Source organism: Pectinophora gossypiella, chromosome 11 (assembly GCF_024362695.1).
Source record: "Pectinophora gossypiella chromosome 11, ilPecGoss1.1, whole genome shotgun sequence".
NCBI classification, from domain to species: domain Eukaryota; kingdom Metazoa; phylum Arthropoda; class Insecta; order Lepidoptera; family Gelechiidae; genus Pectinophora; species Pectinophora gossypiella.
Genome location: NC_065414.1, coordinates 14,862,811 through 14,889,219, shown reverse-complemented (window position 1 = coordinate 14,889,219; position 26,409 = coordinate 14,862,811). Strand labels below are relative to the sequence as shown.

The 26,409-nt window shown below is 38.0% G+C and overlaps 2 protein-coding genes across 2 annotated transcripts; one reads left to right on the top strand and one right to left on the bottom strand.

The window, feature by feature from the left end:
* Nucleotides 1-724: 724 nt before the first annotated feature.
* LOC126370874 (DDB1- and CUL4-associated factor 12 homolog) lies at nt 725-25,827 on the top strand. Its single transcript, XM_050015987.1, has 10 exons — nt 725-1,121; nt 3,293-3,449; nt 4,948-5,100; nt 6,563-6,684; nt 8,626-8,725; nt 9,760-9,928; nt 10,693-10,850; nt 12,051-12,210; nt 18,646-18,743; nt 20,128-25,827. Exons 1-10 carry the CDS (start codon nt 1,024-1,026, stop codon nt 20,278-20,280), a joined length of 1,368 nt encoding a protein of 455 aa, XP_049871944.1. The 5' UTR covers nt 725-1,023; the 3' UTR covers nt 20,281-25,827.
* On the bottom strand, nt 13,324-17,198 carry LOC126370898 (uncharacterized). The gene is made up of 2 exons (XM_050016013.1): nt 16,642-17,198; nt 13,324-14,134 (listed from the first exon to the last, which is right to left on the bottom strand). Exons 1-2 carry the CDS (start codon nt 17,095-17,097, stop codon nt 13,487-13,489), a joined length of 1,104 nt encoding a protein of 367 aa, XP_049871970.1. The 5' UTR covers nt 17,098-17,198; the 3' UTR covers nt 13,324-13,486.
* Nucleotides 25,828-26,409: the final 582 nt, after the last annotated feature.

The following is a 26,409-nucleotide window of genomic DNA, read 5'->3' as shown; positions in this document are numbered from 1 at the left end:
ACGACTGACATAAACTATGGCGATTTGGTGGCACGCCAAATGTGCGACTGGATCATAAACCCGTATGGGCATTGAATATTCAGCACGGGAACAAACATTTTCAATACACACAATAGATATCAAAACAGAAGAATACAGCTTATTTCCTTCATTTAATTTTGATAAAACATTATTAGTAAGTTAATTCATTGTTAAGTACATTAATTAAATACTGACTGTTGGATCCGCTCATATCGAAAAAGATTACAGGCGTGCGTGAAGAAATAAACACAGTCCATATTAAAATCTCCATGATGTTGGATATGCGAAAAGTAGGTTTAATTTAAATTATAATAATCTCTTTTTAGAAAAATCCAAAACATCTGGCCAAAGTCAACAAAAAAATGTTTTAAAAGCCATATTATTGAAGAAGAAAGTTAATATGTTTTTTTTTATTAATGGCTTTTAGGATTATTTTCTGAGCAACGTCAGCCAATAATGTATGACATGGATCCTTTTTGGAAAATCGCGCCAAAATGTTGTCTTTTAAGCTCTTAATAGGTTTCATTAGTTTAAATTTAAACAAATCAAGTATTTTCATAATTGTAAAATGTATTTAACTCACAAATAATTCAAATTACTGACATAAATAAAATCTTCGGAAATTACCGGTTTTCATTGAACCCACCCACCATTTTGTATACATGGTAGTTTAATTTTATTATATATGGCAACACTAAATTAATTGACAGTCAGCCTGCTTTCCGTCAGCGTACTATTTTCCTAAAAATAAGGGAAATAAAAGATAAATTCGTTATTAATTTACAGTTAATCTGTTTAGTATTATCTGAAGTAACGTTTAAAGCATGTGTGATTCATGAATGAAGTGTTTACTGGTGAGAAAACGTGAATGCGTGGACGACACAAATAATGGAAAATGTCGTCGCTTTTCGGATTGTACAACAGAACAAAACGAAAGTGACTAGTTGACCGTGCGTATATCGGGGAACTTTACCTGTGACACAGTGAATTTCGTTGTTAAAAATGGCGCAGACCGTGCGGAGGGCCATTGAGGGGAGATACCCCTCGTGCTATATTCCTAGTAGGATAAAGGAAAGAAGGGCGAAAGCCAGGGCTCTGAGGTAAGGAACCACGCTGCAACTCTAATTTTCGCATAATAAGGCTGTCATATTGGTAACTGTATGTCAGAAAGTCGATGTTCTGAGCATGGTCTCTTTTCTTCAAGGCCTAGTAGCAAGGCTGTTTTCAACCTTGCAATTATCGTTTGTTTATCGTTTTTGTTACTACAAAAAGTCTTTTTCAGAAATTCATACACAACTAACAGTCCTATATAAAGTTTCAAACTGTTTAACGAGTTATAATCGCGGTATCATTAAAGATATACCTATACATATATCAATTTTATTTTTTTCTGTTTATACAATATTATAAATGTACTTTATATTAAAACAAAAAAAAACTATTCAAATTTATTATGATTATGAAACTGTCTTTGATTCGTAAAGATCATAAACAAAATATTTTAATTTGAATTCCACCTTCATTACCACAGCCATTGGAAGGACATTGAACTTACCTACTTTGTTTTGAAGCTGATTGCCATTTACTTTTATTACAATTTTGACCCAAAGACCATTATCAGAACAGCAAACTATAATCTAATTATCACAGACAATTAATATTAGTTTTGTTAATAAATCTTAATTAGCTGGCTATTTGTATATTAGTGGGCTGGGTTCTGCAACTCAATATCTAGCTCTTATGTTGCATAATTCCTCATATATGGCTGCAACTTATTTTAGTTAGCAAACCTAATTAATAAAAAAATAGTCGCAACTAACTCCATGAAAAGCCAACAAAGTACTCTTCTTGAAAAAAATTATATTTTATCTGCTTGCCGAGCAAAAATGTTCTTATATCCAAAGTTGATTATATTTGTTTCATTTCATGCTGTACAAATTTGTACCGATGTCTTTAACACTTTCAAGGGCAGAACACCTACAGGCAATGTCCTGATTCCAAGTGTCATTGACCCATGAAAAGTCAATGACCCATAATCTGTAACATCATATTTACTTTTGGACTCCATAGTATCTGCATGTTGTATTTTAGTGAGTATACCATATTTAACGTAGTGGGATGACAGCAGTAGGACAGAAATATAGTACTATTCCCAGTGTGCAGGGGGGGGATTGATGAGGTTGGTAATTCACCTCACAACCCACACAATAGTAGAAGAAGAAGCACAAAAGAGTTCAGAGATAAGTCTCTTTTGCACTAAAAGTATCTAGCTTCATATGAATGACATGTGAGATATGGCATTCTAATCATGCTATGTTAAATAGTGTAAACTAGCTATGTTTTTTGTTTGTAATAAATATTACTTTTAAAAAGAAATTATAAAGAATTAAATGTTTATTTAAATAATTAATAGTTACATGCATTGGTGGATTATTATTATTTATTTATTCAATCTTAATACTAAATATATTATACAATTTATCAATGCCCTGCAAAACTGTTGGAACAGTTTGTCTGCAGCAAAAAGACTCTAATAATAACATGTATATCTAATAGTAATTTGTGAGTGTGTTTTATTTGTATGTTGTAAACAGTAGAAATATCCTCCATAATACATATAATATCCTGACCAGAGACAAAGATATGTGTTACAGAAGTGGAGATGGGCAGGCCACATGCTCAGACTACTAAACCCAAAATGGACGAAAAGAGGGACAGAGTAGACCTGATACAATACCAAAAGAATGAGAGGCAGACCTGTCATAAAATGGTCAGATGAACTAAAAAAAACAGCTGACCCACTATGGCAATCAACTATAATATATGTATAGAGAAAGATGAAATTTGTATAATGTGTAAATTATTTAATATGTATATTCTTTTTTAATAAACTAACATTTTGAAATTGAAAAATTAAGAATTTTAACAAAAGGAAGGCAATGTTAATAAATTTAACAAATAAGTACCCTGTACAATAATGTTATAAAGCTCAGATGGCCTTTTAAAATCCAAATCCCATTGTCAATTGTGTCTAGAAATTCAGGCTTTGAGGCGTCTCATGTAGGGGTTCTCACTTAAACTCCTGGCCAGTTTGTTTTGCTAATGAGTAATTCGGTCTGTGTTTAACCTTATTATGGTGGCAATTTTCTTGTTTTACTGTCCTCATTCCAAGGTAATAAGGAAAATAACGGCTTAGGTGGTAACTCACCCAGTGGGTGAGTTACCAGCTTTTCGGTTTCAAGTTAGTAATATTCTTCAATAAATATTCCAGGCTAGAACAACAGCGCAAGCCCGACAAGCTGGAAGACTTCACATGCTACTCGGAGAGTGACAGTGAGGAGGAGACACCATCACAGCAGCACCGTATACTGTCCACCTCATACAACTTTGTTGACTATGTCCGCTCTAGAGAAATACTTGCGCCTGAGGTTTGTTTATTTATTTACTTAAATATAATTGTATAAAACAACCCCTTTAAAATCCAAAACAAGCTAACATTCATCTAAAGAGTTATGACTTCTTCAAAATAATGTATGGTCATGACCGTTATGAAATGAATTATGAGCAAACAACAACACACAAACATACAAATACATACAAATAGACAAAGCAATAAGACCTGCAAGTCTCCAAAAAAAAAACAGACTTTAGTACCATGTCAAATTATTTTTTTTTTGATAAATTGTACTGTAAGTCTCACTAAATATCAAATATGTTAATGCGATAGTTTTATTTATTTATAAAAGTTACATCAAAAATTTGACTGATACATAAGCCATAATAGATGCACACAACAGTTGCAGCTAAATTGGATACATAACTGCTCATGACTGTACTATATAAATAAGCAAAAGGCTAACAGCCTTGTCACAATAATATCTTAGAGACTATCAAAAGTTGTAAGATCTGGTTCTGTCTACCCCGGCAGGGTTTACGGGCGTGAGTAGTGTCTATGAGTGTTCAAGGTGGATGCTCTCATGAAAAAGCGACCTTATATCTGTCACGCGAAGGTAGTAGGTACACCGGATGGTGACGATCATAGTAGGTATCATGATCATCATAATCATGCAAGATAAGATTACCAAATATACAACACAAATGTAATAAAGTACCTACTGACAAGTTGCATGATTTCTTTTATTATGTGTAATATAATACCAAAACAAAGAAGTTGACTTCACCCCGCCAATGTTATGTTTGACAGATTTTGATAAGGGGCCGTCCATTAATCATGCAAAGCTCGAGAGGGGTCGAGGGGTCCATGAAAAAATCACGAAATATCATAAGGGGTGAGGGGGGGGTGTAGTATTATATCACGAGTATTTTTATTTTTTTTTGTTTTATGAAACAAATAAAAGAGAAGGTGCAGGTCGTGTCGTATCGGGAGGTGAAGGTTTTGGCGGGAAGAAGAGAGGAATGGCGGTTACTCCACCGACAAGAGCGCAGCTCTTAAATAGAGAGAGAGATTTATTTTTTCATCAAACGCGCGATACTGAACCGAAAAGCGGCGTTTCGTGCAATTATTTTTTCGTCGAACGCGTACAAAAATATATTGTCAAAGAATTTATGAAGTGGGCGAATGATCTTTTACTAAAAAATACACGTGATAGGGGGGGGGGGGGGGGGGGGTTAGTCTTGAACCTCACCATGTATCACCAAGGGGTAGGGGGGAGGGGTTAAAAATGAGGGGAAAAAAACATCACACGATTAATGGACGGCCCCTGACCGGGAAACTAAATTAATGTGAGAATACCTCTTAAACAAAATCACATCCCATATACTCTATACAAAATATCATTCTTACTGTGTTTGCCTTTCGTTTTGGTTTCGTACAAGACTAGTAACCCGGCCCCAGGGGTCTCCACTGGGGCAATTCCAGTAATGTAAACTGTGATGAAACCATTAATAAACCACCTTGTGTTGCAGCCCCGTACAGTGGACCCGTCGTACGCGACGCGGCACATGCTGACACACGACATGTTCCGCGAGACCCCCGTGGCGCTCGGGAACATGAACAAAGTGTTCTGCTCGCAGTGGCTCTCCGACAGACAGGTCGTGTTCGGCACCAAATGTAACAAGGTCAGTGTCACAGAGCGCTACTACGTCTTTCAAACGCGAACCGACAAAATTTCTGGCGAAGAAAAAGAATAATAAAAATAATCAAAATGTAATATTGAATGTGTCTAGTTATTAAATAACTTGTAATGTACCCTCATTGATGTAAAAGATGTGTTGCTGTTGCAGTTTCTTGTCATTTCTTCTCCTCAGCCATAACACCTCGCGAAATGACGTAAATTCAAAAATGTTACATTGACCTTCAACAAGTTTATCCATGATAATTACGTTGAATAAATGATTCTGATTCTATTAAAGAAAAATAAAAGAAAAAGATAAAGAATAATAAGAATTTCTGGTGGGGTTGTAATTTATGATCTATTTATTTTGTAAGACATTCCAACACAATGTATATTATTTGCGGAATAAATGAAATTGAAGATTAATATTGTACTTTGATCGTTATTTGTAGCGTCATATACTGTAATTATTTTTGGTGGTAAGTCATGATTGACGAGTGATTGAAACAGTGACGGCCCTAGCAATATATTTAGGTGGTGCTCTCGCATAGTGGCACCCCTCAGCCCTTTAAAATACAAAATTTTTCGATTAGTTTACGGCCACCAAATTTTTATTTTTATTTTATTTATTTTATTCGCGGAGCTTACAGCATTATTTGCACAATAAAAATCTTAATAATAAATAGATGCTAATTACAAGCTACCACAGATAGAATTTACCTATTTAAAACTAGGTATGAGTTTTAATATGGCCGCAATCTAAACCGATGAAGTTAGTTTCCGGCCAGGGTGGACCAGTCTTGGTTGATCGTGGTTCTTGAGATGCAGCCTGGTGACAGACAGACGGACAGACAGCAGCGGTAATATGGTCCCATTTTTACCCTTTGAGTACGGAATCCTCGGAGCCGTGGTAGCCCAGTTAGTAGAACGCTTGTGTCTCACTTTGAGGTCGCAGGTTCGAATCCAGCACAGGCCCAAACCAATGATTGTCGAATTTGTTTTCGAATTAATGTTTGGATCATAAATGATTATCACGTGCTCAGCGGTGAAGCAAAACATCATGAGGAAACCCGAGAAATGCATTTTCGGAGGTACCTATGTGACCTAACCTGTATTGGGCTGGTTTTCCCTTCGCGGATTGGATTGTCCGACAAGCAGTCGCTTCTGTAAAAAACCGGACCTGTCAACTCTTCAGGTTTGGTAAGCGCACCTTTTGAAAAACGGAATAATGCTAGGGAGATGAAGGATACGGAATAAGGTTTAGGCGCATAATGACAAAAACGCAAAATGACAGATTCACAAAATGTCAGAAACGCAAAATGTCAGATGGCGTAAAATGCCAGATTCGCAAAAAGACAGTTTCTCAAAGTGACAGATTAGCAAAATGACAGATCCGCAAAATGTCAGAACTATGTTATCAACTGAATAAAGATGTTTTTGAATGTGAATGTTGGTACTTGCATCAGCTGATGGTGTACGACGTGCGCACGCGGTCGCTGGACGCCATCCCCACGCTGCGGCCGCGCGCGCCCTGGGCCGGCGCCGACCACCAGACCGGCATACACGCTCTGCAGATCAACCCTTCCAGGTAACCTTCTTTTAGTCTCTGTGGTCCTTTGGTTCACAAGTTATTAATTTCCCTTAAGTGCACTTTTCAGTAACACTGTTGGCTAACCAATTGAAAGAACTATCGTAATTAGTAATTACTCATCTTCAAACATTGATCCAGTTCTTTATTTGTAATTGTAACGGAAAGTGATTAATTTATTCGTTTATTATAACAAAAAAAAACCTAAAAAGGTAGCATGGAAAATGCTGCACCAACAAGAGCCGGGCGCGATGATGATGATAAGAAAAAAAAAGACAAAATCGTCGTCGTTTTAAGAGTGTCATTCGTCTAAAAAGGATTCATGAAAAAGCATATAAAAAAAAGAAAATTGTTTATTGTCATAGAAAAAGATCGAAACAACATTCGGTATTACAGCAAGGACACACAAATGCTACAGAAGTATAACCCTGCTACCTGAACTAGGAGACCTGTATCTCAGGAAGCAGTGTTCAGCAATTACATCTTTTATAACGTCGTTTAGGCAGACCATTGTTAAACTTAATTTATTTGACAATAAACTGTGATTAAATAAGAACAAATAAACATGCATTTTGTATGTTAATTGTGTTTGTGTGTGTATGTGTATATATTAGTGTGTGTGTGTGACTGTGTCAGTGATTGCGTTAGCCCTACGACTTAAATGTTGTCTTGGGTTCAGAAACTGCTATCATGCTATAAGCAGCCTCCACTAACGCGTGAACGTGTGCAATTATGTATTATAAGGATTTGTGAAAAATAAATATATACAGGGTGTTAGTGACATGTAACGAATACTCAGAGGGATGATTCAGACCATGATTCTGAGTTAATATCATGTGGAATTTCCTGTATCATTTTCCGTCGCAAAATTTATGTTATTTTTTTAGTTTTTTTTAATTATTTTCAATTCTATACTTTTGCGATAGAAAATTCCACTTGATATTAACTCAGAATAATCAGCTGAATCATCCCTCTCAGTATTCGTTACGATGTCACTTACACACCATACAAGTACATACAGTAGCCATAGAAGTAGGTATGGGTGTTAGTGACACTGTAACGAATACTGAAGGGGATGATTCAGACCATGATTCTGAGTCGATATCAAGTGGAATTTCCTGTCGGAGAAGTCATGAAAATTTTAGAGCTTATTTAAATTATTTTCCGTTCAATGCTTTTGCGACGGAAAATACAATACAAACAACAACACAACACATTACACACAATACAATACAATTACATTTTACAATAGTTACTTAATAATCTGTGCACATCGTAGCACGCACACACACGTGCGCACACGTACCAAGATAAAAATCAAGATAATTTTTATCAACCGTCTTGCCTAGACAAACTCGTTCTAAATACATTTTATCTTCGTTATCTAAATGCTTCTTGGATAATACTACTACTTGTAGTATTATTATTACTTGTAGATCTGTTCTATCCACCCCATTACGTATAACGGGCATATATGTATGTGTCTAAAATAATTTAATATGACATACATAAATTCACAAACGCAATCCCTAATGGGGTGAGCAGAGGCATAGAATAAGGAAGATTTGTATTGAACATATCAATACTCGACTCCAGCGCCTGAACTCCTCAAATCGAGGACGTAAATGTCAACTTCATCATCATCACTAATTTAAGAGCCACACACACACACGCACTTGTCGGTGTAGCATCATTCATGCTATTTATGAGAGTTGTAAGATTGAATAAATAAAATAAAATTAAAAAAAAAAATTAGGGTAAAATAGAGCAGAGGTTTCCCTCTAGCCTTCTGCCAAAAAAAAAACAAAATGTCAACTTCAATCCTTAGCTGAGTCGAGTTAACATCAAGGGTGTCAGATTTGTTATTAGTAGGCGTCTCTTCGGTGCTATTGTCGATGTTGGATGTATTTTTTAAGAACGAGTTTATTTTTAAAATTGCAGGACGTTATTGGCGACGGGCGCGAGAAATTCGTGCGAGCTGGCGATATATAGTTTACCTACCTTGGACCCTGTCTGTGTGGGCGAGGCGCATAAAGACTGGGTAAGTTGAATTGGGTCCTGTACTAGGTTCAAGATAAATTATGAAATTCTGATTACTAAGTAAAGACAGAACTAACGAAAAACATTTTCTTTTTTTTTCTATTTAACTTATTTATGAATTTTAATCAAGAAAAACATAATAATAAGTCGGAAATTTAATCACATTTTTCTATGGTGTCGCAGTGTGCTTTTTCTACAAATTCCGTAGTAATTTCGTGTTTTGACGTTTAGTTTTTTTTTAAACTTGTTTATCCCCTTGGGGAAAGGCAAAGGCAAAGCCGTGCAGCCGTCGTCTAATCTAATTTTTTGTTATGTCTAATTCTCAATAAGGCCGAAGCCACGTCTTGAGTGAGTATTTATCAATGTTCTTTAAAGTAACTGATTTGACTAGTTGGAAACTAGCCTATTATTATTTTTTGTCAGCTTTACGTTTGACGAAAACCTCCTTGATTGCCAGCAAAGAGTCTAGGGGTGAATTTATGAACGCGAAAAATTTGACAAAAAAATAATTATTACATAATTTTTTTAATAAAGAAAAAATATTTAATAAATTCACATAATTAAATCCACCACAGGCTTCGTCAAAAAGGAACTAAAAACAAGAATAAACCATAAATCCACAAAAGTTTCGTGAAAAATAACACAATAATTACATAAATTATTTTTCGGATTTTACAACAAGATATAGAACTGAAGACGTTATATTTCGGATTTGACAAAATAAATTATTACGGAAGACCTTTCATATTGAAATTAACTCTTAATCTTAATTTTGTATACAATAAACTATCAAATAAAAAATAAAGATATTATTGAGTTTGAAATTAAAAAAATACAGTTTAATTCAATTTTCTTTGTAAAATGTAACTGATTGGACTAGTTGAGACGTTGAAACTACCTTATCATCTTTTGGGCGGTAGTCTTTGGCATCTGACTTTTAGGTTCTTCTGACTGTGGTTCGATCCCACTTAGAGTGGGATAAGGACAGGAGGACGGTGATGATGGTGGCTTTTAGATGGTTCGCTCGGTCCACAGATCTTGGACATGTGCTGGCTGGACGACGAGTTCCTGGTGACGGGGTCCCGCGACAGCAAGCTGGCGCTGTGGCGGGCGCCGGGCGCCGGCCCGCCGCGCGCGGCCGCCGCGCAGCCGCACGTGGCGCACCAGTACGTGGCGCCGCTGGCGCTCAAGGAGTGCCGCTCCGGTGAGCTTGTGACACAACTGGGGGGTAACAAACGCCACATCGAAGCAATCCATCTAAAAAAGCAAAATATTTCTTCCATGTGGAAGCTTTTTAACCCTCTAATCAGCCCTCGTGCCGCGGCAACCTCGCCACGCGCGGTGCGAATTATATCGACAGCTTCGACCAATAGACGCAGCGAATGCTATCTACGTAGACATACGTCGTACGGCTATTGGGCGAAACTCGATATAATGCGGTCAGCGTGCAGTGTCGACACGGGTCACAAAGTTAGACGCGAGGTCTCGAATAAAGAAAACTCTTCAATGAAGCTTGACTTGTTTATTTTTATCCTCAAAATGACATCCATATGGGGTGATGAAATACTTATTAACAACATAAAGTCCGCTTTCATACTGAATCGCGCTAACAAAGTTCTCGGCACGCAACGCTCTTCACTTCCAACGGAGTTACGTAGTAATTTTATTAGTAAATAGTAATTTTCCGACAAAATAATCCACTTCATATCAACTCAGGATTCTGGTCTGAACCATCCCCTAAAGTTTTCGTTACGGTGCCAGTAACACATATCATCATCATCATGATGTCCAAGCCGTGTCCGGCGACGGGACTCCTAAATACATGTCGTGACATCGTCGACTGAGGAGAATGATTCAGCTCATGATTCTAAGTTGATTCCACTTGATATTAACTCAGATTCATGAGCTGAATCATCTCCGTCAGTATTCGGTACGGTTTCCCTAACACCCTGCACATCTTTCTCTCAGGTCAGAAAGTCCGCGCGCTAACGTTCAACCAGCGCTGGCGCGAGATCGCAGCATTGACACTCAACGGGTACATCCACGTGTTCAGCGCAGAGACCTTCCGACAGACATTGTCGAGGAAACTACCCTCGTGTCAGGACCTCGTCTGTTTAGCCACCCAGGTACGTTCCAGCAGGGAGACAATTATAATGAGACCTTTCAAACAGATATTCCAACAGAGTATATTCAGAGCTTCCTGCAGGGTATTATGAGACCTACCGACAGACATTCTCCAGGAGACTTCTCTCGCCATCCAGGTACGTTCCAGCAGGGAGACAATTGTTCTTCTTCTTCTATCGTGTGGGTTGTGAGGTGTATTACCAACCTCATTGAGGAGACTTATAATGACACCTTCCAAACAGTTCCAACAGGGTTACATGAGACCTTCAGACAGATGCTATCCAGGAAACTGTCCTCGTGTCGAGGACCTCGTCTGTTCCAGAACCAAAAGAATCGTCCATTCATTAGCATTAATTTGAGGGTGGGGGAAAAATGGTTAAAATCTCTCATCTGATTAAGAGATATTCCTAACATAAATAGAGAAAGCCTTGTTTCCCGCGTCTATACCTCTGTAATCTAGAACAGGATTAGTTTCATAGCATTATGAGCGAAATATTTCTAATAAAACCTACAACTATTTAAAACTGGACTCACTTTATGAAAAAAGACTCGAAACACGGGAGGCCATGATTGAGTGTCGTGTGACGTCACATTTCACAAAATAAACAGAAACTACGAGTATGTCAGGTTTCAAATTATACTATTTGACAGTTTCTTTGTTTATTGAAATGTGACGTCACTGGGCAAAATTCACGTGACCAATCGTTCTCGCGCGAAATTTGAAATGAATGAAGAAAAATACTTATATAAAGCTTTTTCGAGAAAATAAATATTTTAAGAGGTATAAAATAAGCGTTTGTAATTTTTAAAAACTGTCTAGTAGCCAACGCATACACTACAGGTGGATTACCAACCTCATCAACCCTGATGGTTTTACCCATTTATAAATAAACATATATAGAGGAGCTCGGTGGCGCAGCGGTAAACGCGTTCGGTCTGCGATTAATGAAGTTAAGCAACTTTCGCAAAGGCCGGTCATAGGATGGGTGACCACAAAAAAAAAGTTTTCATCTCGAGCTCCTCCGTGTTTCGGAAGGCACGTTAAGCCGTTTGTCCCGGCTGCATTAGCAGTCGTTAATAACCACCAATCCGCACTGGGCCCGCGTGGTTGTTAAGGCCCGATCTCCCTATCCATCCATAGGGAAGGCCCGTGCCCCAGCAGTGGGGACGTTAATGGGCTGATGATGATGATGTGATTACAGCAAGAAAGCGGCGTATACGCGATCGGGTGCAAGTCGTACACGCTACTGCTGGACTGCCGCACGCTGCAATCCATCAAGAAGATCACGTCGCGCTACAACGGCTGCGGCATCCGCTCCGCCAGCTTCCGCGGGGACATGCTCACCATCGGCACCGGACTAGGTGAATATACGACACTATTGGAGATCACTTAGACACACACACACACACACACACACACACACACGCACGCACGCACGCACGCAAGCACGCACGCACGCACACACATCACAGACAGAAATCAGAATCATTTATTCAACGTAATTATCATGGATAAACTTGTTGAAGGTCAATGTAAAATTTTTGAATTTACGTCATTTTGCAAGGTGTTATGACTGAGGAGAAGTAATGACAAGAAACTGCAACAGCAACACATCTTATAAATCAATGAGGGTACATTACAAGTTATTTAATAACTAGAGAAACACGTTCAATACCAGACATTTTTATCATTTAGGTAATCATTAAACTTATAATGACACATACACACACACACATCCCACGCACACACACACACACACACACACACACACACACATATCTCACACAGACACATCACATATCATCATCATTGGGATCACAGTTGGCTCGACCATTATAAACGGCGACACGTCTCACCATCTATCAAGTTGAATCGACGGTAAATCTGTATAAGGTGATGCTTGAACGCGTACAAAATAAATTCACACGTCACTTATATCTGAGGTTTGTACGGGGTCTATCCATTCTTTCCGTTGATGTATCCTACGCTATTCGTGCTCGGTATGGTGGGGTACCACAAGCTGGAGACACGGAGGGACGCAGCACTCGCGGATTATATATTTAAACTGTTGCGGGGAAAGATGCACAACCCGGAGGTGTTGATGTTGATAGGGCTGTGTGCGCCTGATAGGTATGTGTGGCGACGGCGGCGGCCGAGCTTGCTGGCGGTACCACGTTCTCGTACTAACTTGCTCGCGAAGGCACCTGTAGTATAAGTGAAACACAGTAAGTTAAGTTCGCAACCGGTTTATTTACCAAACTCGGGTACCCACATATTATTTTACTAATATCTACCCACAACACCTTTCCCTTAAAATAGAACTAAAAATAATTATATTACTAAGTTATAAGTGAGTCGGTATATTACCATTAATAATACAAGAATATTAATTAAACTCCTTCTCACTATTCCTTTTTTTTTTTTTTACTAAATGTAATGTAGTAATGCAGAAGAAATAGACTAAACAACAAAACAACAACAAACAATTTTACTGACTTAGGTATAATAATTTAAGTAGATACGACAGATCATCTAATATATAGTATAGAAATATGAATAGAAAGGTTTTTTTTTTTTTTGGTTTTTTTTTTTTGATACTTATATTTATGTACCTTTTTAAATTAATTGTAATAAAATTTATAGTCCCAATTTTTTAGCTTTGCTACGTGTAAGAGGAGGAGAATAGGTTGTAATTTGGTTATCTTTGGACATTGAAAGTTTAGATTCATCCGAAGGCACATATTCACTTTCATCGGAAAAATACTCGTCCTCTTCTTCACTTTGTGTATATACATTGGCGTCAGTTAATTTATCTTCACAAATAGGGAGACTTTTGATTAGATGTCGGCGATTACGGCGATACATAATTCCTTTTTTGTTTTTAATAATATATGAGCGTGGTGTCGATGCCTTCGCTATAACTTTTCCTCGCATTCTTTTGTTCTTTTCAATCATTATGACGTCATCGCCCACGTCCAATTCAGGTAAGGGTTTGCTATGCTTATCATAATACATTTTAACTTTTCTTTGCTTTTCCAATAACGTATTATACTGTTTTTCATCATTGCAATAATTACGCTTTAATAAGTCTCGATGCACTGGTAATTTACAATTCAGTCGCCTACCCATCAATAATTGTGCAGGTGAATTTAAATTATCTCGTGGGGTATTCCTGTAACTTAATAAATCTAAATAGAAATCCGTGCCGCTATCTAATGACTTTTTTAAAATATTTTTTATAGTCTGTACCGCTCTTTCACTTTTTCCATTAGATTGCGCATAATTCGGTGAAGATGTGATGTGTTGAAATCTCCATACGTCAGCAAATATTTTAAATTCCCTACACGAATACTGTGGGCCATTATCGCTTATCACGCATTCTGGAATACCGTACCTTGCAAAATTCTCTTTCATTATATTTATAACTGAACGAGAATGTGTGTCTTTTAATAGTGAAACTTCTGTAAATCCCGAAAAATAATCAACCATAATTAAATAACTCTTTTTCGCATACTCAAATATATCCGTTCCTATTTTATTCCATGGCAAATTTGGTATGGGAATTGGTATCATTGGCTCTTTGCATGGTTTATTGGAATGATCTTGGCAGGTTTTACACCTCTTCACTACACTTTCTATATCATTGCCCGGCCAGAATAACACCTCCCGCGCTCGCCTCTTACAGCTGTTTATCCCTAAATGACCTTCATGTATGATTTTTAACATATCTTGTCGTAAAGAAAATGGGATCAAAACTTGTTTATTTTTAAATATGACTCCATCTACACAATAAAGCTCATCCCTCATTGACCAATAGTATCGCAAATCCGTATCTACGTTATATTTATGTTGTGGCCAACCATTATTTATATAAGTAATTAGCCTTTGTAAACATTCATCTTTTCGCGTTTCCTTTTTTATGTGTGTTAATTTATTATGCGATATTGGAATATTATTTATTAACATGCTTACTTGACACAGTATATGTTTACTTATATTATCATTATATAGATCTGTTAGAGGCGCCCGCGACAGGGTATCCGGTATATACATGTACATGGGTCGTTCTTCTTTTTTATCGACAATAAAAAGACATTTTCTCGATTTATCGGATTTAACATCTTTAAAATTATAACGGCAATAAATATTTTAAAACATCATATAAAGATGTGTCTGTAGAGGTCTATTTAGTGGTTCTCTTTATCTTGGTAACATACTTTTCTTTGCAGGCGCATTCCAAAAAATATTGTGACAGAGTGGCCCTTTTCATCGGAGACAGCATTTCAATTTACCACTCTGTCACATAATTTTGTGAAAAACGATCAAGCTACGTTAATAACTAATTGAGGAACCGATTAGTATTTTGCTTGTATTTTAAGTATAATAAGATAACTATATTTTTGGACAATCAAAACATGAAATAAAATTCTAAAACATAACTTATCAGAAGCAGAACGAAGGACAGATCACTGTCGATAAAAAAGAAGAACAACCCACTTGCCTGGTTTGTATTTTACTTCTAAGTCATAACCTTGTAATCTTAAAATCATTCGCTGCAAGCGCGCTGGGATCGAGTTTAATGACTTTTTAAATATGCTTTCAAGCGGTTTATGATCAGTTTCAATAAATACAGCTTTTTTACCATAAATGTATTGGTGAAATTTTTCACACGCAAATACTATGGCCAACATTTCTTTTTCGATTTGCGCGTACCGAGCCTGTGTATCGGTGAGCGTGCGCGAGGCGTACTCGACCGGACGGCCGTCCTGCAACAACACGGCGCCGAGCGCCACGCCGCTTGCGTCCACCGACAACACAGCCGGCCGCGACACGTCATACAGCGCTAATACAGGGGCGTCACTAAGTAATTGCTTTAACTTGTCAAATGCCTTCTGATGACCTACTTCCCAACTGAAATCCACATTTTTTCTCAATAATTGTGTTAATGGGTAAGTGATTTCCGAATAATTGGGGATAAATTTGGATACGTAATTTACAGCACCCAGAAATCGTTCCAAGCTTTTCCTATCTGTTGGGGCAGGCATATTTCTAACAGCTCTAACCTTCTCTGAATCCGGTTTCATGCCGTCTTTGTTAAAAACATGACCTAAATACGTTACCTCATCAACACAAATGCGGCACTTTTGTTTGTTAAATTTTAAATTAATTTCTCGCGCCCTATTTAACAACGCCCTCAACCGCTGGTCATGTTCATCCTTGTCCCGACCCCAACAAATAATGTCGTCAATAAATGAGTCAACTCCTTCCAATCCTTCCAACAGTTGTCTTATCTTTGCATGGAATACTTCCGACGCACAATTGAGACCATACGGCAACCTTAAGTACTGGTAACGGCCAAATGGCGTACCAAACGTGCATAAGTCCGCACTTACATCATCTAGTTTTATAGCCCAAAAGCCTGAATTTGCATCTAAGACTGAAAAGTATTTTGCACCGTGCAGTTTTGTAGCAAATTCACTAATTGTTGGCAACTGAAAGTGAGCACGCTGTATAGCAGTATTCAACGGTCGCGGGTCCAAACATATCCGTAACGCGCCATTCTTTTTTGCTGCAATCACTAGCGAATTAACCCATGGTGTAGGATGACTCACTTTTCTAATCACACCTAAATCTATCATCCTATTTAACTCATCCTGTAACTTGTCCCTCAAACCAAGCGGGACCTTGCGCGAAGCACAAACAACCGGTTGTATAGAATTGTCCACCACGATATGGTACTCGCCCGGAACACAACCTAGCCCATCAAATAAATCACTGTATTCTGTAATATTTATACCGTGAACTCGTTGTATCAATCCTAACGCCGAACAAGTTTCTCGACCCAAAACGCTTTGACAGCGAATGTTAGCAATAGCAAATCTTAAATTATGCATTTTGTCTTTATACCACCAATTCAAATTACACAAACCCTTTATTGGGATTATATCCCCACTGTATGATTGTAATTTAATATTGTCTTTATTGTAAATAATATTTGGCTTGTAGCCTAATGCCAAAAATCGTTCGAAGGATAGTACATTTATATCCGCACCAGTATCTAATTTAAAGTTTTCATTTCCAAATTCACCACTTAATAGTTGAAACCACTCCTTCGTAGAATCGTTCTTTTCGGAAACGTTAAATAACATAGATATATAAAATGACTCACAGTCGTCGTTTTCCTCCAAAGTGTTCTCTGGCATGTGTATATCATACACTTTTTTGACACCCTTTTTTAACTTACACATTCTAGCAAAATGACCATGATTTTCACACACATAGCACTGCACTGAAATAGCTGGACACGAACTCGGATCGGGACATTGACCACCGCACCGGTGGCACAGACCGAGCGCGGGCGGCGCGCGTGCCCCCGACGCCGCCGGTGCGCCGCGGCGGCCGCGCCCGCGCCGGCCTCCGCGCCAGCCGCGCGCTGCTACCGCGTCTACCTGCACGCCGCTACGCGCGCTGCGTGCCTCCAGTAAACGGTTGCTGTCCGCCGACACCTCGTCCGCCTGACATATTTTTATAGCCTTATCGAGCGTTAAATCGTCTGAGCGTAGTAACCGGTCCCTGACGACGGTACTGCTTATGCCGCAAACTATGCGGTCACGAATCAATTCCTCTTCCAGTGACTTAAAGGCACAACTTTTACTCAATAACTTTAAAACTGTTACGTATTGATTAATCGTTTCCCCAGTCTCTTGACTTCGTGTAAAAAAGTTATATCGTGCGAGCGTTATATTTGGTTTCACTCCAAAATACTCATCAAACCTCTTTATCAACGTTACCACGTCATCACGTTCGTCTTCCGTCTCGAACGTGAATGTCTCATAGACGTCGAAACCCTCCGGTCCTATCAAGTTGATAAGTAAACTCGCTTGCACTCCTGCTTCTTCCTTATGCACCCCTGATGCCTTCAAAAACAAATTAAACTGCGTTTTCCATCGCTTCCACGCGTCAGCCCTGCTGACGGAGCTGCCCTCCAAACTCAACTCCTGTGGCGGTCTTGCGTGCTCCATTCTCACTTGTATCGTAATTGTACACAATACACTAGTTTACGCACTACAAAGATCACTTTTAATCCACTTTTTACCGCTGCCACCATGTAGTATAAGTGAAACACAGTAAGTTAAGTTCGCAACCGGTTTATTTACCAAACTCGGGTACCCACATATTATTTTACTAATATCTACCCACAACAGCACCGTTCACGCGCGCATTATGCAATATGAATATGGTGGCAGAGAGAATCGATGTATTCTGCTGCTCTCAGAGTGAATTCACAAGGGCAATATTGTTTGTAATTTGTTATAATGTTTAGTTAAATTAAGATTGTATTTATAAGTTATTATAAGTTACACATTATATAAGATACACTGTTGCATTAGGTATAACCTGTAAAGATAGTTGTAAGATTGAATAAATAAATTAAATAACGCCATCTATATTGTTTACGGGGTACGCAGCCTGGATAGTCCTCATTGCTGACATTTTCAAATTCAAAAATATCTTTATTCAGTAGGTAACATAGTTACACTTTGAATCGTCATTTTTTACATAACGAACGTCTCATCCGCCTAAAACTACTGCAGCTTCTCACAACCTGTATAGCCGGGGAAAAGAAGCTGCAAGAAAATCCTCGGCACAGGGCCCTAGACGTTCTTTAAAAAAATAAAAATAAACATAAAATATTGGTATACAATTGAGTAATTTAGCTGCCTAATATCAGCTCTCAGACAGTTAATCCCATGCATTCATATCTTCTAAATAATCACTAACTATGTATTCATTAGGTTTGCTGATGTTCTACGACATGCGAGCCGGCAAATACTTGGAGAGCAACATCCACTCGTCCAAAACGGTCACGCTACGGGCTTCCAGAGGTTATGTTGTGAGTATGATATGACGCTCCTTATTCACATTAATAATGATTTTGTGAGATCTGTGATCGACCCCATCAACCCTTCTTCTTCTTCTATCGTGTGGGTTGTGAGGTGAATTACCAACCTCATCAACCCTGGTGTCAGGGTTACTATTGAGCCGCCAAAGGCCCCTGACATGACTCATATAACGACTACGTACTTAAATCAGTAAGTAGTAACCGGGACCAACGGCTTAACGTGCCTTCCGAAGCACGGATCGTCTGGATCAACCCTGGTAACAGGGTAATGTTGACATGACTCTTGTAACAACTATACATGATGTTAGTGACATCGTAACGAATACTGAGGGGGATGATTCAAACTATGATTCTGAGTCGATATCTAGTGGAATTTCCTGTCGCAAAATTCATGTTTTTTTTTTAGTTTTTTTAAATTATTTACAAGTCTATACTTTTGCGATGAAAAATTCTACTTTATATTAACTTAGAATAATGAGCCGAATCATCCCTCTCAATATTCGTTACGATGTCACTTACACTCCGTACAAGTACCTACAGGTTGCCATACAAGTAGGTATGAGTGTTAGTGACACCGTAACGGATACTGAGGGGGATGATTCAGATCATGATTCTGAGTTGATATCAAGTGGAATTGCCTGTCGGAAAATTCATGAAATATTTTGTTTTTTTTTTTATTATTTTCAGTTCCATACTTTTGCGACGAAAAATTCCACTTGATATCAGCTCAGAATCATGATCTGAATCATCCCTCAAAGTTTTCGTTACGATGTCACTAACACCTGTATATGATCATGTAAAAATCAGTGCGTAATGTAAACAAATGTCCAATAGCAATATTGATTTTTTGTATGAATTGCTTCCATTTGACTTTTTTATCCCCCCTGTAGGGCCAACATTCGCAGCGTGATAAAACTTTAGTCACGGTCATTTTATCGATCCTGACGATATAATTGGTGCTAATATGTGAACCCAAGTAAGTCATGTCACAGTTCTGTCAAAATGCGAACAAAATGTCGTGACACGCATGTTAGGGAAAAAACAAACTTAACGATTTCGACAAAATTATTGAATCGATCAAATTCAAAAATATCTTTATTCAGTAGGTAACATAGTTACACTTTGAATCGTCAATTTCTACATAACGAAGGTCTTATCCGCCTAAAACTACTGCAGCTTCTCACAACCTGTATAGCCGGGGAAAAGAAGCTGCAAGAAAAACCTTCGGCACAGGGCCCTAGACGTTGTTTAAAAAAAATAAACAAAATATTTTTATACAGTTGAGTAATTTTATCTCGTTGCGCATGTAAGCCCCGCTGGGAAAGAGAGGAAGATTGAGGGGAAGAGTAGTGTAGTGAATGCCCGTGTCTGTCAGTTCCCGGACGAGGAGGCGGACGGGTTCAACCAGGTGAAGTACGTGCCGGCCATCTACACGCACTGCTACGACGACAGCGGCACGCGCGTGTTCACGGCCGGCGGCCCGCTGCCCGCGCCGCTCATCGGGAACTACGCGGGGCTGTGGCAGTGACGGCTGCGGGCTGCAAGCCTCTTGCACGCTCGAGGTTACGTTACACACTGCGACCAGCTGACGTCGCAATAGACAGCTACTGTGCCTGTGTACTCGGGTGACAGTAGCTCGACTCGCCTCGCACGGTCACACTGTGCAAACTGCTGGGGCTTGTTCTATAAAACTTACAATTGTAAATTACAATGACAATTTGGTGTTCATCATCATCAGCCGTACGACGCCCACTGCTGGGCATAGGCCTCCCCCAAGGATCTCCACGACGATCGGTCCTGCGCTGCCCGCATCCAGCGGCTTCCCGCAACCTTCACCAGAAGGTCGGGCGGAAGGAAGGAAGGGCGGGGTTTTCGTAGCTAATATGAAACTGCAAAATATTCGTGATCACACACTCCGCAATGTACATCAAATTGTTATTGTAATTTACAATTGTAAGTTTTATTAAACAGGCCCCTAGTGTCGCAGAAGACAGCTACTACACCAGTGTACTGGTATAATTCGTTTGTATCATGTCGCCCAAACAAGAGACACTAACCGGCGTGGGCCCGAGCGTACGAGCTACTGTCATTTCGCAAAATCGTGCGAGTTGACGACCGAGCGGCGTGCGAGTGGTGTGGTGGGGGAAGGCAAGTAGCGAGTAAAAACAAAAAATGTTGAAGTAACTCGAACGCGAGCAACTGTCCCACTCGCACATGACAGTAACTCGTATGATGCGGTCTCACGTGCGTAGTAGCTGCACCTCAATAACTGACTCCGTCAGCTTGCATGTTAGCTCGCATTGTGTAACCTAAGTTTTAAACAAATCCGCCAGCGCTGTTTTCACTAACACAGTTCACTCGGCCATTATAGACGGCGATACGTTGGTCTGAAGAAAGCTCGGTGAGGTGTGGGTACTTAGTTCATCTTGTGACAGATATACCTCTGACTACCCCAATTGGGATATAGTCGTGAGCTTATGTTATGCCAGCGCGCTGCTCGTGTCCCAATTTCACCGGGCTCTGGCAGTGACGGGTTTACACAGCGCTTCCATCGGTACATGATGGTCAGTTGGGAATTTATCTGTATGCGAAGGTTTCTTCGGAAACCAATAAATAAATTGGCAATAACTAAATATTTTTTTGGGGTCAATTGAAAAATATATTAAATATCAATGCATGATGTGAGGTTTTTTGGGGTAAATAAGTAAGTTATGTGTTTCAAAAGAGGGTTAATAAAGTTAAAGATTGAAATTGAAGAAGAAAAGTAGCAATAAATCTATGAGGAGTGAGGTATGTTTATTATTGTTTGATCATCAAGTGCGCAGATCATTTAGGGTAAATAAAGAAGTAACATAGATGTACGGTCACGAGCATTAATATGTATACACTTTGGTACCATGTCACATTAACTTTTTTGACAAATTGAAGGGCAAGTCTCACTAAATGTCAAATATGTTAGTGCGAGAGTCCAGTCCAGTCCAGAGTCCTAAAGTGGGTACATTATATTGGTCATGACTGTACCTAATATAACATTACTCGGGTATCTGCCTACGAGCTTAATCTACAGTTAGGGCGTTCCTTCATTATATCCGATCCAAATCCAAGAATGACGGACAGACAAAAACAACTATGAGCTGGATGTAAACATTTAGTGCGCAAGCCACCATACAAATAGTTCTACGGCCACTCCAGATCCCTCATAACGGACTCGTATCGACCCCAATACCGACCCCGCCGGCGTGGTCGACGATTTCCCTCAATCAGCGCTTATCGCTATCGACCCTCTAGGCACGCATGTTCGCGCCCAACTGGGCACCCTCAGGCCTGTTGTCTTAAACGCTGTACCGGGTGAGAGCCTTCAGCGCTCCCCATTTGTCCGGCCAAGTAGTTAATGCCATCTGCGGCAAATCTACAATAAGTCAAGTCAAAAAAGGGGTCGTATCGGATACGAATAGGAATCGTGCGAAAACGCCCTTATTATAGTACGTGTATAAATACGCATTCGTACGTATACAGGGTGTCAGAAACATCATAACGAAAATTTTGAGGGATGATTCAGGCCTTGTTTCTGAGATGATATCAAGTAGAATTTTCCGTCGCAAAAGTGTTGAACGGAAATGAATTTAAAAATACCTAAACTTCTCATGAGTTTTCCGACAGGAAATCCACTTGATATTAACTCAGAATCATGGTCTGTATCGTTACGATGTCACTAACACCCTGTATAAATACGTAGTCATTTATTTAAATCACTGATGATAAAAATCAAAAAGTACCACTTGTTCTAAGAACCTAATGGACCCCAAAAAGTGACCCCGGGAGGTTTCGCTATTTGATTTGGCACTCGACACTATCATACGTCGCCTTAGTGAAAGTGTATCATATATTTGATAGTTCAATTTTATTTGACTCCTATTTCAATTTTTAGTTGTTTATTTAATCATAAGGCGGGCTTTTCTGGTTTTTTATTTACCTTCAAGATTTATATAATAATATGTTATGTTATACAAAATAGTCAGTCTATTTTCGCAATAAACTCGCTAGAATTGTGTTCTACCTTTCGATAAATTTCCGAGAGCCCTAAATAAATGTAAATATATTTTTTTACTAATTAGTTTATTTTTATTAGTACGATAGCTTTTATAATTACATCGGAATGTAGTTTGTGGAGTTGCACACAAGAAATATATATATATTAATTGTACATTTGGGATATCTCTGTGTGTGAAATTAAAGTATGCTTCGGGGAAGGCGACACTAATAAAAAATACAATAAAAATAGAACCACCTCCTTTTTTTTGAAGTCGGCTCAAAAGACGAAAATAGTTACATAGGTACGCAATTGTTTTAATTATCGTTCAAAATAAATACTCCTTAGTCGATACTTTTCGGTGGCGGTCAAACCCATTACCCTACATTTTGCTTCGCCGCAGATATGAAATACAAGTTATAACGAGCACTGCCACAATCAAATAAAATTTGTACCATTTTATTGATAAAATTTCTACCATTTTATTGATAAAATTCTATAAGTGTTGCCATTTAAAATTGTTTTTTTTTACCAGATAACACTTATTGTCGTCGACTGCATGCGACCTGAATCATACTTTACTTGCGAATTGAGATATGAGATACTTACCAACGTTGTTAAGCATTTAGTGTGTACGGCTTATTCTTAAAATACATGTAAAAACTTCCATGAATTTTAGAATATAGCAGCGAAATCTTTAACAATCACCATTATTTTAAATAAGTCTTGTTGTCACGTTGTGTGTGATACCGAATTACCTCAGACATGCGTACCAATAGAGCTAAATTCGAGTAAGTGGGTTACTAAAAAACTTCAAATTATTAGCAGTAAGTCAAACTTCTTTCAAGACAAATCTCGTAAACTGAGTTGCAAACTTCAATATTCTTATTTTTGTGTTAGCAACACTGCAAATAAAATGTTGCCATTTTATTTTGTAACTCGAAGTTTCATAAAAGGGGAAATTTTCGAACACCGGTGGTCAGTCAATCAAATACAAATACAAAAATACAAATTGATTTATTTGCCATTGATTTTTTTTTGCAATCTCGTTGCCGTTAACGCTAAAATGTCCTAGAATATTTTGTCTTTTTGCAAATATCCAGTTAGAACTTACGCAAGTTGGCAAAATACATAAGGGGGGTTAAAACGGCCATATCGATGCAATTTATCTAAAAAAGCAATATGGCAATTTGACATTTGCGCATGTCAATTAGCAATATTGCTTTTTTAGAGGAAATGAATTTAATGTGGCCTTTTAACCCCCAATTTCTATACTTGACTATTTGTTTTATTCTTGACTTCCTGTGTTCCAATAACTACCCAAAACGTTTCAATAAAAACTAGAAGTAGAAATAAATTCGACTTATTGGTAAAAATTTCGAGTTTTCGAGCACTATAAGATGCGGTTACCGATTTAGCCTTTTCTGAAAGAGAGAAACATATTTGTTGTTTCCTTCCTTTCAATCGAAGTCAACCATTTAATTCAAATAAGTTTGTCATATCTTTGGTCACATTATTTATGTTTATAGCAAAAGGATCTCTACCACTAACTACTTAAATGTTAAAATGCACAATGGTGCTGATTCTAGCGATGGTTAATAAATTTTAATTTAGTGTGACCGTTTTAAAAATAGTGCTGTCCTTTACTTACGATAAGTACAGGAAAGAAATAGACCTAGTTATAGAACTGACAAACTAAATTCAAATTAAGTTTGTGTCTGCCAGAATTAGCACCATTGTTATCCATTGTACATAAGAAAAATAAAATATTTTCAAACTACCCACACATTGGACGAAGCCGCCATTTTGTATTTATAGTCCGTATCAGAGACGTAGCTAGGGTAACTAGCGCTCGGGCAGAATTCAGTTATAGCACCCCGAAAAGAATAATCCAAATATTTTTTAAAAAGCCTTCACTTATCTCGCCCTAGCCCTTGCCTAGCTGCGGCTCTGTTCCTAATATATGCGGCATAGATCCCTGTGATACAACCACATACACTTGACATCAAAAAAAATAATATAGGCACCTCGCAAGTTTACCTTTCGTAAGGTAAGGATTATCAGAACAATACCAAATACGATATCAATAAAAAATAAATATTTCCTTTCGTAAACTTAATTCACCTGAGCTAATTCACCTAGGTGCATTAAACAAACTTTTAGTAATCTTTAATCACCTGCATCGCTCGTGGTGAAACAAAAGACATCTAATATAAATAAATAGTAAACTTTATTCACCCAGTCATAGTAATGGTTCTAAGGTCTAACGTACCATTTCCAGAAAATGACCTACAGTAATATTTTCATGTAATAGGCTTAATTGGGCCTCAAGTATAAATTCTTCGTTTGTTATAACCTACGTCGCTTTGGTGTGCGCTTGGTATCTGCGTCTTTTTTGAATGCCGCGATTAGATCAAGTAGGCTTCTACCTATTATTTTTTTTTATTATTCTACTGAGTGTAGTGTGAAAACTTTCCACATAATTATTAGTTCGGTGTCTTTCTGCAAAAACCGACCTTAAAAGTATGTTTTCTGGGTTAAAGAGGGTCAATTAGCTCAGGTGAATTAAGTTTACGAAGGGATTTTTACTGATCAAAAGGTTCAATACTTCGGTGAATAAAGTAAACTTGAAGTAAATTTAATGCACCCAGGTGATTAAGGTGAATAAAGTTTTTCAAAAGCACCCTGGTGATTAAAGATTACTAAAAGTTTGTTTAATGCTAGGTGAATTAGCTCAGGTGAATTAAGTTTACGAAGGGAAATATTTTATGGTGGGTGAAGGTATGTTCCAAAAATTTTTTCGATTTTTTTAATAAGGATTATGGTTAAAATGTTCATTAAATGACTTTCTTTTTATTAAGTGCGTGCGCTACACGTTTTGGTTGTTTAATAGGTATCCAAAATTCTTAAACTCCACTAACAAGGAAGTGTTGCCAATTTATTGAAATACTTAACAAAAATAACTTTCAAAATAGACAATAAACTGAATTATAAATATATCTAAAAACGTATCACAGGGATTCCGAAAGAATTGAGTAGATCAAACATAGTTAAGTACTGTAAAATAAAAACCCAATTCCTTAGGTAATCTAACGGTAATGTTGTGTTAAATAGCCTGTACATTATGTTCAGTGGATTAGAGCACAATAAAGTCTAGTTTTAGTATAACTTAAGTGTTTCTTTCACTGAACATGATGCCGTATAACCCGTACGAATTAAATAGGCAACCCGTGTAAAAAGGATTGCATGCTAGCGATGTCTGTTTAACTCGTACGGGCTGTGTGAAATTAGCTGTAACTGTAAAATTCGTGATGATGAAGTTTAGCCGGTATCAATGAGCTGTGTTGGTGTGTTTTTACTGTAATTTCTTACTGAGTATCCCTAAAGGAAGATTATGATGATTAAAAGACTTGAATACGCAAACTTTCTTTCATTTACAAATTCCCTTTCATTTGTACTTACCTATTTTATTCTTATTCTAAACAAAAAGATGTAGTACTTAACGATTTACTTATTAGATAAGATAGAAATAGGCACTTTTCATACCAGTTACCACTTGGGGGTTGTCACCATAGATGTTATTCTTTTTTCATAACTAGTTATGAAACTTTGGTTACGAACGTGGAC